This window comes from Bombina bombina, chromosome 7, assembly GCF_027579735.1.
Source record: "Bombina bombina isolate aBomBom1 chromosome 7, aBomBom1.pri, whole genome shotgun sequence".
In the NCBI taxonomy this organism is placed as follows: Eukaryota; Metazoa; Chordata; class Amphibia; order Anura; family Bombinatoridae; genus Bombina; species Bombina bombina.
Window position 1 is genome coordinate 212,531,486 of NC_069505.1, and position 13,847 is coordinate 212,545,332.

General features: G+C 37.8%; 1 protein-coding gene across 1 annotated transcript in view; it reads left to right on the top strand.

Annotated features, from left to right (window-relative positions):
* The first annotated feature begins 1,534 nt into the window (after positions 1-1,534).
* Positions 1,535-13,847, top strand: part of TMEM41B (transmembrane protein 41B) — an 83,004-nt gene continuing 70,691 nt past the window's right edge. The window contains exon 1 of the mRNA XM_053720598.1: positions 1,535-1,689. Coding sequence (XP_053576573.1) covers positions 1,620-1,689 — 70 coding nt within the window. The 5' untranslated portion in view covers positions 1,535-1,619. The remainder of the gene's footprint in view (positions 1,690-13,847) is intronic.

Genomic DNA, 13,847 nt, shown 5'->3' on the forward strand with positions numbered 1-13,847 from the left:
ATTATGGCCCTTTAAGTACCTGTCTGGATACTTTGAACTTCCCCTTTACTTAAAGGTGTAGTAGTCTCTATTTTCTGAATATTACATAAAGTGATACTTTTCAGAAATATTTTTTGGGGAGCTGAACATATCAGGTGAGGAGCTAGTGAAGGGGGGGGGGGGTGCCTCTTTATGCAGTATGTAGTACAAATCATGTTTTTAATTGCCTAGCTAGACACATAGGGGTAGATTTGATAAGCAGCTGATGCTGCTTTCTACCCGCTAAGTTTCCGGAAACTGAAGTTAAGAAGCAGCAGTCATAAGACCGCTGCTCCTTAACTCATCTGCCACCTGAGAGGTGGCAGACTGCAATCATCCCGATCGTGACACCCCCTTCTAGCGGCTGATTGGCCGAGAATGTGCAGGGGGCGGCATTGCACAAGCATTTCACAATAAATGCTTGTGTAATGTTAAATGCCGACAGCGTATGCTGTCGGCATTAAGCGATGCTGGGCGGACATGATTCGCTGCAGCAGCATTTGTTAAATATAACCCATAGTATTGAAGCTATTATTTTACTTTGTAATATGAGTGACTGTCTGAACTTACTTCCACTGGGACTAATAATATGGATGACAAGAGAACTCTGTATCTACAGGCTTTGGTTATTGGACTTGATTCTTTGTCAGGGTTTGATGGGAAACAGCTACAGACAAAAAAAAAAACATTACTGGGGGAGGGGTGACACCATGATTTTCAGCCCCTCATGACACCAACCCTAGTGATGCCACTGTGCTCAGTGAAATATGCATTTAAATTTAAAGTGATGGTAAAATTTACGTTTTAAATTCAGGTCCAGAATCTAAGTGATATTTTACAGGGCCTTTAATTGATCACTTCTAATGAAGATCCACTATAACTTATTTTTTAATCTAGCCGTGCTCCAGACATTCAAAACTCATATTTTTTTGTGAGCTAACAGTTTGAAATTGTTCTCCAATCGGCACCCTAGCCGTATGGCACTTTTTTGGTAACTAGAGCGCCGATTGGTGAATAGCTCACCGTTAGCTCACAAAAAATATGAGTTTTGAAGTTGGCAGCCAGAGCATGGGGCTAGTACAGCTAGATTAAAAAATAAGTTACAGCGCATCTTCATTACAAATGATCAATTAAAGTCTATTCTAAACATTGCTTAGATTCCTGACCTGATTTTAATGTCAAATTTTACCATCACTAAGCAAAAAAAAAAAAAAAAGAAGCTTAAAACCAGCTTAGCAGAGGGATCTGGAAAAGGTTTAGAAGCTACGGGGTTTTAATAACAGCACGTTTGCTACATGGAAGTTATTAATATAAAACAAATGTTTTGTCCCAGTGCTACGTGTAACTATTTACACCGCTCTACTCACTGAACCTACAAACATCACTTCTACTCTGTACAACGACCATAAAGTTCTCTCAGTTGGACTAGATAAGCCCCAGGAAAACCAGACTTCCGGAATTAGCCGTCATACTTCCCTATTGCGCATGTGCATACTGACTTCAGTCAGTGGCTAAGGTCTGTAAGACGGAAGTCGCTGATAGAGAGCTGCTAGAGTCCTTGCCGGTTACTCACTCAGGGACATAGGTTATCGGCCCCTGACATGGCAAGGCCTAGGATACAAGAAGAGAGCGATGCCGCGGCGGAGAAACCGAGAGAGGACTTTATCCAGGGTGGGTATGTGAGGTTATTGTACCCAGACTGGGCTAATGTGAGGGGGCACCATCTTTTGATTCCCATAGTAAACAGGGACAAGAAGAGACCCTTATAATTACTTAGTTAATTTGTTGTGCTTAGCTATAATGTCACTTGTGTTACCTGTCACCCTGATTACATGAAGCTGTGTGCCACAAACCTATTTGTATAAAGCTGATCCTCCTTCCTCTTGTAGTGTTATGTTGTAGGTACCTGTCACCCTGATTACATACAGCTGTGTGTCACAAACCTATTTGTACAGCTGATCCTCCTTCCTGCTGTAGAGTTACATTGTAGGTACCTGTCACCCTAATTACATAAAGCTGTGTGTCACAAACCTATTTGTGCAGCTGATCCTCCTTCCTGCTGTAGAGTTACATTGTAGGTACCTGTCACCCTAATTACATAAAGCTGTGTGTCACAAACCTATTTGTGCAGCTGATCCTCCTTCCTGCTGTAGAGTTATGTTGTAGGTACCTGTCATCCTGATTATATGAAGCTGTGTGTCACAAATCTATTTGTACAGCTGATCCTCCTTCCTGCTGTAGTGTTAAATTGTAGGTACCTATCACCCTGAATATATGAAGCTGTGTGTCACAAACCTATGTGTACAGCTGCTCCTCCTTCCTGCTGTAGTGTTACATTGTAGGTACCTGTCACCCTGAATATATGAAGCTGTGTGTCACAAACCTATTTGTACAGCTGATCCTCCTTCCTGCTGTAGTGTTACATTGTAGGTACCTGTCACCCTGCTTACATGAAGCTGTGTGTCACAAACCTATTTGTACAGCTGATCCTCCTTCCTGCTGTAGTGTTACATTGTAGGTACCTGTCACCCTGCTTACATGAAGCTGTGTGTCACAAACTTGTTTGTACAACTGACCCTCCTTCCTGCTGTAGAGTTATGTTGTAGGTATCTGTGACCCTGATTACATGAAGCTGTGTGTCACAAACCTATTTGTACAAAGCTGATCCTTATGTTGTAGGTACCTGGTGTTATTATAGAACCAAAAGGAGTGGTTTGTAGATGAGGTCACTTTGTATGGTTGTGAACTATTCACTAGATCAAATTTAGATGTATAGATCTGTTTAGATTTTTTTTAATAATTATATAATAATAAAAGGTCAATATAATCATAATAACACACACACATATATATATATATATTGATACACACCTTAGTGTGCTAATATTTATAAAGCATAAGTATTTCCCATGGTAACATATTTCCTGTATACATTAATAAAAAACTGATGCATTAGATACCAAGTACCCGCCTTATACATAGCATAGGTTTAAAGGGACACTAAATGCTAACTACTTTTCATGCCTCCCTCTAATTATAGGTACCTCCATATTGGAACATAGGTTTCATTGGGAGTATCTGAAGGAGGGTTGCTCCACATCTGCAAATGCATCAGCACCGGAATGCAATGGAAGCTAGATTTTAACATGGCCATACCTATGACTGAGAGCTAACTGCTAATTGGTGGCTACACACATTCGTCTCTTGTCACTGGCACATCAGATGTGTTCAGCTAACTACCAATAGTGAACTGCTGCTCTGGAACTTAAAGGGGCAGTGTACTTGAAGTTTAAAAAGATAGATAATCCCTTTATTACCCATTCCCCCTGTTTTGCATAACCAACACAGTTATAATAATACACTTTGTACCTCTGTGATTACCTTGTATCTAAGCATCTTCTGACAGCCCCCTGATCACGTGGCTTAATGGCTATTCACAAACTTGCATTTTAGACAATTAGCGCTGCTTCATAAATAACTTGAATGGTATAGAGCACAATGTTATCTATATGAGACACATGAACTAGCACTGTCTATCTGTGAAAAGCTAACAAAATGCACTGAGATAAAAGGTGGCCTGCAGGGGCTTAGAAACAGGCAGAAATGTATAGGTTTAAATGTTATAAAATATATTAATATAACTATGTTGGTTGTGCAAAGCTGGGGAATGGGTAGTAAAGGCGTTATCAATCTTTTTAAACTTAAAGATAAATAAAAATAAGTACACTGTCCCTTTAAACTACAGAGCAGCAGTTCCCTGTTGGTAGTTAGCTGTACACATCTGATGAGCCAGTGACAAGAGACGAATGTTTGTAGCTACCAATCAGCAGTTAGCTCCCGGTAGTGAAGGATAGGATATATGCATATTCTTTTTCAACAAAGGATATCAAGAACACAAAGTACATTTGAAAATAGAAGATAATTTAAAAGTTTCTTAAAATGACACTCTCTGAGTTATGCAAGTCTGACTTTTCCTATCTCTTTATTTATTTTTTCTTCCTATTAGTAGATATAGATCACAACTTGACAAATCCAGAGCCATTGAGTCACAACTTGTACACTTTTGTCCCTGACTATATTTTACATATATTGTATATATTGTATCTGGCTTCTAAAACAGTGACTAAAGGGACACTAAACCCAATTTTTTTCTTTCATGATTTGGATAGAGCAGCAATTTTAAGCAGCTTTCTAATTTACTTATATTATCATTTTTTTTTCTACGTTCTCTTGCTATCTTTATTTGAAAAAGCAGGAATAAAAGCTTTGGAGCCTGCCCATTTTAGGTTGAGAACCTGGGTTGCGCTTGCTGATTAGATGGCTAAATGCAGGCACCAATCAGCAAGCCCTATACAGGGTACTGAACATAAAATAGGCCGGCTCCAAAGCTTTCATCCCGGCCTTTTTAAATAAAGATAGCAAGAGAACAAATAAAATTTGATAAGAGGAGTAAATTTGAAAGTTGCTTAAAATGTAATGCTCTATCCAAATCATGAAAGGAAAAAATTGGGTTTACCATCTCTTAAGAAACTAATTACATTTTTGAAGCCATTAGAATATTGAACTGTTACTTGCATATTTTACTTTAGTAGATTGTTAAGGGTATATGTTATACAGGCGTATGAAGAATAATATAAAAACCTATTTGCCAGAAGTACATTTGCAGGATCTACTGCTTCCTGGCTCCTGCTTTTGTCTTAAATATATGTGTGTATGTAATTGAAGTTTGAGTTATTTGTTTGGACTCTGCACAACTGCAATACTACCCATAGACTGCTATAAATCTTAGTTATTTATTACCGTTTTATCAAGTCCATGAACTGTAAAGGGAAAGCCAAAGTTACCTGAGACATTACATTTACATTTGTTATCATATAACTGCATTTAGCCTCTTTGAATAGATTAAACACATAGTTAAAGTCAGCTTCAGAGTAGCAGGGCACTACTGTGGCATAGCTGAACACATCTGGTGAGCCAATGACAATCCATAAGTATGTAACCACCAATCACAATCTAGCTGAGGGTATGTACATATTATTTTCAACAAAGAATATCAAGAGAACAAAGTAAAATTGATCATAGAATTGTCTTAATGACATGCTCTATCTAAACCATGCAAGCTTAATTTTGACTTTTCTATCCCTTTTAACTATGTATTTGTAAACCCTTTGCAGGGGTAAACACATAGAACATGTTATTGACAGTTGCTTGCTCACTACACTTTAGAATACTTTCTTTTTTCTGCACACAGCCTCTAGAGTAAAACAAGAAAGATTTCATAATCTTAACTTCCAAGTCACAGGTCAGGTGTTTGAACAGTGACATCAGTTTTCATGCATGATCGGTTTTTGATTCTTCAAGAGACATTTTGTACCAACTTACACATGGTGAATTATATGCAACACATAACTGTGTGTTTTGTCATCTGACTCTTTATATTACTATGGCACCTCTTCAAATGCTGATGGTTAATCTACTAGATTTGTGAAAAACGACCTGTTTGTACAACATGCGATACTCTGCGGTTTTCCTCCATTAAACCAGAATTTCCAGTTTTATTCCGGTAATAAAAGTCCATGTTGTCAGTTTTAATGACACAACTGTTCTTCTTGTTTAATGTTTAGAAAACATAGACATGTGACTTTCATTGGTGTTTAATATTTACTTTCTATATGTTCTTTAAAGAATTTAGAAAAAGCATAATTCAGATTTTAAAGGACCACTAAATACAGAATAGTATAATTAAACTTGCCTAATAAAAAGACAATGCAATAAGTTACTCTGAATTTCAAATAAGCAGTCAATTTTTTTTCTGACAAATGTATTTATTTTTCCCGTTTACTGTCCCCCTGTATCATGTGACAGACTGTAATGGTTAACCTATAACATCTAAGTTAACATTACTCTTGAAGTCTATGTATAATGATTTGTTAAGTGTGTAGCTGTATTTAGAGCACAACATTAAAACGATAACTAAAAAGTCCTAATCCTCCAAGGAATATGGGCTTTCGGTTTCCCCGGCATCTAGCTACAGATAACAAGTTTAAAAATTGGCTTATAGCTAAATATCGTGATTTCATACTTCTTAATCATGAGCATATCACTAAACCTGCTATTTTCTGGGAGACAGCGAAGGCGGTCTTGCGAGGTGAGATCCTAGCGTACAACATAGCAAGAACAAAGAAACTCAAGGTAAGAGAAATAGAAGTAATGAAATCAGTTATAAATACTTATAATCATTATATTCTACGGAAAACACCGGAGAACTGGTCGAAGTACACAACTGCTTTACGAGAAAGAGATGCACTCCTCCTTTATCAATCATCTCAGAGAGACCTAAAGATGCAGGCAAAACTGTATCGTTTTGGGAGTAAAACTGGGAAGCTCCTGGCGAATCTGGTTAAGCACGATAGGGCCCCTTCACTAATTAGTTCACTACGTCATGAAGGCAATACCTATAAAACAGCTGAAGAAATTCTCGACATCTTCACTGAATACTTTAAATCTATATATGCACATAAGACCTCTGACCTTAAACAAAGGGAGGAATTCTGGGAGAAAATCCAATACCCAAGGTTAACCTCCCAAATGTTGGATCAGATCTGCGCCCCAATAACTGAGTCTGAAGTCTCTGCTTCAATAAAGAAACTCTCTCTTAATAAAACCCCGGGACCAGATGCTCTTCCAAATGAGTTCTACAAGATCCTAATGCCCGAAATAATACCTCATCTAACGTCACTATTTAATGATCTCTACATTAAAGGCAACACCCCCTCCCCTGACTTTGTGGCTTCATTCACCTCCCTTATTCTTAAACAGGGTAAAGACCCAGCTGAAAAAGAGTCTTATAGACCAATTGCCCTTCTTAACACCGACTATAAACTTTTGTCATCAATACTTGCACATAGGCTTCAATCTCATTTGCCCAGCATTATTCACGTGGATCAAGCTGGTTTCTTAAAGAAACGTAATTCCTCAGCTAAAATAAGGGAGGTGTTCCTTGTTGTAGATTATTTTAAATCAGGCGAGGGCCAGCGAGAGGGGGCTAGAGAGGGCACTCCTGACCTGGCAATTATATCAATAGATGCAGGCAAGGCATTTGACTCGGTCTACCACGACCATATAGCCTTTACTTTACAACAATTTGGTTTGACAGGTCACTTTTTGACTTTTTTTAATAATTTATACAAGAACGCTTATACGAGAATAATAGTGAATGGGTCTCCTACGCAGGCCATAAAACTAGAAAAAGGCACGAGGCAGGGCTGCCCTCTCTCGCCGCTTTTGTTCGATCTAGCTATTGAGCCTCTTGCTAATCAGGTTCGCCAGCAGATCGAAGGGATCAAGATTAGAAGAAAAACCTTGCAAATTGCACTTTATGCTGATGATGTGTTAATATATATGTCAAACACACAAAGTAATATTCCCAAACTTCTTTGGATAATTGAAAAATTCGGATCTTTCTCAGGCTATTCCGTCAATTCTGCAAAATCAGAACTCCTTTGGATTAAACAACCTAAAAAATTACCTATATCTATTCCTTTCAAAATTGTTCAGGACTCCTTTAAATATTTAGGTATTTGGATCTCGGACAATCCTCACAATTGGTATTCATTGAATATACTCCCGGTGTTGGCTAGTGTTAAAGAAGTGTTAAAAAACTGGCAGAATCTTCCACTGTCAATGTCGGGTCGTATAGCTTTGTACAAAATGTCCCTTCTCCCTAAAATTCTCTATGTTCTCCAGAATACTCCCTTACTTCTTAAAACAAAAGACATCATTGCATTCAATACTGCTTTACGAGTATTCATTTGGCAGAAGAGAAAACCGAGAATTTCATTAACTAAACTAACCCTACCGAGAGAGTACGGAGGACTGTCTCTTCCTGATCTCCGTCTCTATAATCAAGTATTCCTGGCACGAATTACGGCAGATTGGTTTACTAACAGTAATTACATTACTAACGGGGATTTAGAGAGTAATATGATTCACCCCTACTCATTGGTAGGATTGACTCATTGCAACAGCAGCACGATTCCTACTGGAATAAAAAAGATGAGCTCCATTTATAATTCAATTTCCATTTGGAGAAGGATAGGATTGGCTCTTCATATAAATATTGAAGCCTCAAAACATCTCCCTATATTAAATAATCCTCAGTTTGTAGCAGGTATCCAGTCAGCTGTATTCTCCAAATGGGCATTACTTGGACTGGTAAGACTGGAACAGGTATTGGACTTTGAGAGGAAATGTATCAAGTCCTTTGACTCTCTCTCAAGCAGGAGTTCGCTATTTCTAACCACGATTTCTTTGCATATTTGCAAGTGAGACATTTTGCTCTTAAGCAGGTCACTGACTATGGCTGGGAGTGGTCTATGGGAGATTTAGAAAAATGGTTGATAATATTTAAGAGTGGGCTTACATCAATTTCATACATTTATCAAACTCTAACAGCTCTTAAAGGCCCTGGTGTTTTGGAGAAACTCTACCTTAAGTGGTCCTCCCTGCTTCAGCAGGACTCTTTGGATCCAGACCTTCTCACTTTCTCGATTCAGGAAACCTGTAGGGTTACTCTTTCGGCTACGTGGAGGGAGTCACATTTAAGACTTCTCCACATGACTTATTTCACTCCTAAGAAAGGCTTTAAATGTGGTAGCTTGGAGTTCAATAAGTGCCCCAAATGTTCATTTCCATCTGCTGACCTGCTGCACATGATCTGGGATTGCCCAAAAATTCATAGTTTTTGGATGAAGGTTCAATTTTGGCTTAATAGAATAGTCAAGGTACCTTCCTTCACATTCTCCCCCAGGAGGATAGTCTTCTTTTCCGAAACTCCTACCCTACCATATCAGATTAGTAAAAGCATAAGCATGGCCATCCTCGCGGTGAGATATTTGATTTTAAAGAAATGGAAGTTAAAAGCCACCCCGAGCTTAACCGAAGTCAAAAATTGCTTAAAAAAGCAGTGTATTATTGAACAACTGGATACTGACTTGCAAAAAGATCAAGACATAAAAAACTTTTTTTCCAAATGGTCACAATTTATCAAAGCCCTCCCTGCTAATGAGATTGAACATATTATTTACCCTTTTAAAGATAGCGAATTAGTGCTATTAGGAGTATGGTAAAATCCAAGCATCAGGGTCCCCGCTGGAAGCGAACATAATCTAACCTCCCCATGTTCCTCTTTCCCCCCCCCCCTTTTTTTTTTTTTTTTTTTTTCCTTTCTTTGTTTGTGTTGTGTTTGTCGTTGTCGTCTTGTGTGTTTCAACCCCAGGGCCGGAAGATCTTTTTGTCCCCTGGCGGTAGCTGTGGCCCGTTTTATCTTAGGATGAAACTCAATAGCACCACAGCTGTTTGTCTAAAAATCAGAAAAACTTTTTTGGTTTCCACTGAGGGGTTAATTGGTCGAGAACTGGTTGTAGGCTTAGGGTATAAGGTTAGGTTTGGTCAAAATTAGAGAGAGATCTATTTCGGCTTAAATATTCCTCCTTTTTTTTTTTTTTTTTTTTTTTTTTTTTAAATATGAAAGGTCATCATTATGTATATGTATAATCACATCGAAAGTTGGAACAATGCCTTTTATTTTATTTTTTTGGGTTGTTTTTTTTTTTTTTTTTTTTCATTCTGCCTAATCCGAAAGAAGGAAAAGAATAAGGAATAATCCTGTGAGTTTTTCACTTCTCTTTTTGTGTTTGTGTATACTCCTCTATTATGTAAATATTGCCTTTATCCTCATCCTTTTTTTCTTTTTGTACCCCTAAATGGATTACCAATAAAAATTATATTAAAAAAAAAAAAAAAACGATAACTAAAGTTGTGATTATTCTAAATTCAGCAATATATATATATATATATATATATATATATATATATATATATATATATATATATATATATATATATATATATATATATATATATATATACCGTATATAATCTATCTTTAAGACGATAAACCTGGAGAACCTATTGGCTACTTTACAGTAACAAGGAAAGTGTGTTTCCAAAAACAACATCCATCTTACCGGTTTCTACTGTCAGTATGAGTCGTCTGTGTACACAATGCTCCAGGAAATGTTTGGGGAGGAGCTAGAGTGGAAGGCTGTAGTGACGGCAGGAACTGAGGAGGAGACACAAGGTAATCCAGGAACGGAGTCCTTCGGAATGACAGGCTCAGCTGTAGAGACAGGTAAAGGACCAGCATACTGAGACTCAGAATTACCTGGATTGAGTAAAACTATGGAGAGCGCAGCTTCAGCTTCGATATGCAGATAGTTAGATTTCAGTGAAGCAATGGAACCAAAAATGATGCGGATCCACGTAAAACAGCAGGACAAAAATGGAGCTCAATGTAAACAGCAAGAGTACTTGCAAAATAAACAAGCATTGCTTGAAAGTCTGACACTGCTATCGGCCAACTACAGACTATTATACGTATGCCCTATGAGCTTGTGCGCATGCTCACTAGGAGGTGGTGTTTCAGAAAGTGGGAATGTAAAAAAACTGGGTAGAATTTGATAATGGAAGTAAATTGGAAAGTTTCTTAAAACTGCATGATCTTTCCCAATCATGAGTTTATTTTGACTGTAGTGTCCCTTTAATTCAAGGCTCAAAAGTTTTGTTAAGAATTTAGGAGCCAGGAGTTATTGTGCCTACCAATGATTATATGTACACACCATAGAAGATTTATATCACCAGTTTTCTCTTCGCACTCTCTGACCTGCTAATGTCATGGTATGCACAGTATAAGGCAGTGACATTAGCATGAACATTGCTATAGCAGCTACTAGGCATGCTGAGAATAGTAGTTCCCAGCATGTCATACACAGTGATACATTTGCTAACAGTGTTGAGGTAAGGAAATGGAGAGGCAGTGTCATCGCCCAGAAAGCCCAGTGCCAAGGCCTATATTTGAGGCTCAGCTGGTGCTCAGGTTTATTAAGCCCTGTTTTATTTTTGTATTTAGTTTGAATAATATAAAAAAAGTGAGTGCATCTGATGCTTGTTAATATTTTTCTCTATTTTTGTTGTTGATACTATTTGTTTGTCAAATGCATGATGCAGAGGTCAACACATTTATATGAAGCTTAGGAGTCAGACAGAATTATGTGAAGCGAGCGCAACCCAGAATCGGGGTATTACTAGGCAAAAGCGGGCTAGAAATAAAAGAATGAAAGCTCATGTGCCCCATCCTATGCTAACTTTATAGATGGCATAGTTTAAAGTGATGGTAAAGTTCTGTTATCCTTTATCAAGTATTCCAGTAATTGAGTAAAATTTAATATAAGTTTCATTTATAATTTTTTATGAAAGTTATAAATTTATTATCATTCAATTTTTAAACTTATTTTATTCAACCCGTAATTATAATTTTTTTACCTTGAGATCACGTTTATCTATAGTCCAATTGAAATTTAGGCCATTAGGCGTCCGTCACTACACGTGACCCGCCCACTGATTCAACTGCGCATGTGCGCTAAATCTTTTTCATTGTATTCCACACAGCGCAAGCATATAGCTGTAACGTAGAAGCGGGTGGGACGGCTCTATAGTGGTTTGAAATATCGGAGCCGGAAGTGTAGTTTTACTTCTATTTTCTAATTTGCTTTGTTCTTTTGCTACCATTTGTTGAAAATAATAATTAGGTAGGCTCAGGGGCAGCAAAGCACCACTGGGAGCTAGCTGCTGATTGGTGGTTATACATAAATGCCTCTTGTAATCGTTTATCTGATGTAATAAACTAGCTACCAGTAGTGCATTGCTGCTCCTTTAACAAAGGATACCAAGAAAAATTAAGCAAATTTGATAATCGTAGTAAAGTGGAAAGTTCTTTAAAGTTGTATGATCTGATACATGAAAGAAAAAAAATGTGGGTTTCATGTCCCTTTAATTATTGGCTAAATATGATTCGGAAATATAAGGTTACAATTGAAAAAATATACATTTAAATAAATAAATAGATTTTTTTTTTTTTTAAAAAATGTTAAATTTATTAACACTGCAATTTTAGGCGGTAGGCAGCGTTTTTTTTGTAGGAAGACATCTTTGCAATATACTTTCATTATTTGCCCCATTTTGACCTCTCCCAAGAAGTTTCAAATGCCATTGGGCATCTGTAGTTATTTTACCTCTTACCAATAGCACATATAATTAAAACATATGGGAGAGCTAGGGAATCATGTATAGAAGCAGATATACCCCTAATCATAACCATATCTGGAGCAGCTATAATAGTAAAGCCACCAATGACCTCTTTAGTTCTCTGCGGTTAGATCTTAAATATCAAGTCAAGATTCTGCAGATTTTGTTTTGCTTGCAAGCAAACTGTGCTGAAAGTAAACTTTTAATGCAGGCAAGTTAGCTCTCCTATTACAAATTAAAAGTAAATTGTTGGCATAAGCGAAACCTGATGCACGCTAACAGATGGACTTCGAATATTGTGACCATATTAAATTATTTTCCCCATAGCCTTCAATGGAGCACGCTGAAGAAAGAACCTAACCCTTACTGTTTGCGTGCTAACCTGACACAGCATTAGACCTACAGCGCTAAACTTTGGCTTCTTCACTGGGAGGCTAATCCCAGAGCCAAGATTAATTTATTGGGCCTACCATTTGAGGTAACACGTTATTTGGTAAAGAGCGTGATACTCTGATTTCTAAACGTTCATGAGGGAAAAGTCCTTTTCTTCCACAGGCACCAAAATTTAATAAATCTTCTTATGCCCATAGACAGAAAAATCAATATCGGACTTTTAAGACCTTTTTTCGAAGGAAATCCTTTAATCTTCCAGATTGGAAAATGCAGGCACAAGGAAGAGGTAGTAGAGGCTGTACCAGGGCGGTACATTTTTGCCAGAACAAAAAACTGAAGGTACGCCTGTCCAGATGCCTTTGGGAGGAAGGCTTTCCAGATTCATAGACAACTGAACAGAGGTCATTTCGGACAAATGGGTCTTACAGATTCTTAGGAGAGACTTTACACTGGAATTCATACTGCAGGAGTTCGGATGGTTTGTAAATCTCTAAAAGAGTCCGCTTCAGCCAACTCAGTCTGTCCCTTTCCTGGGAGTACAGTTCAATATAAAAAAATGCTGTAGTCTCTGTGTCCCCACAGAGAAGGAAGGTTTTTAAAGAGTTGCTTCAAAAACCCTCCTGTCTGACAGCTCGTGTCTGGTAACAAATGTTGGGTCATATGTCTTCCCTCATCCACCGGGTGAAATGGACAAGATGGAGAATGTGTCCATTTCAGATGCTTTTTCAAAGATGTTAACTAAAGCACTTGGGACTCAGTTTGCAAATTTATTTTCCGGTAGAATTAAGAAGATGGAACACAGAAAAGCACAATAAATCCTCTGATCCACGGTAGTATAAAACAGCTCTGATCTTTATTAGGACGGTGCCAATATATATAGTGCTCTAAAAACAAATTACACCAGATAAGACGAGTATGCCATTCAGAAACACTGAACGGACACAGCAGCAGATGAGAGCATACGCGTTTTGTGCGAGACTACTGCACTTGTTCACTGCAGTGAACACGAAACGCGTATGCTCTCATCTGCTGCTGTGTCCGTTCAGTGTTTCTGAATGGCATACTCGTTTTATCTGGTGTAATTTGTTATATATTTATATATAATTTTTTTTTTTGGCACTGTCCTAATAAAGAGATCAGAGCTGTTTTTATACTACCGTGGATCAGAGGATTTATTGTGCAGTTAGCCAGATTTTTTGTGTTCCTCGTTGTAAGATGATGACGTCATTGGACTGAGACGTCCTTCTTGGCTCCTGCTGATACCCGTTGGAATGGTCGACATGTGCATCTGC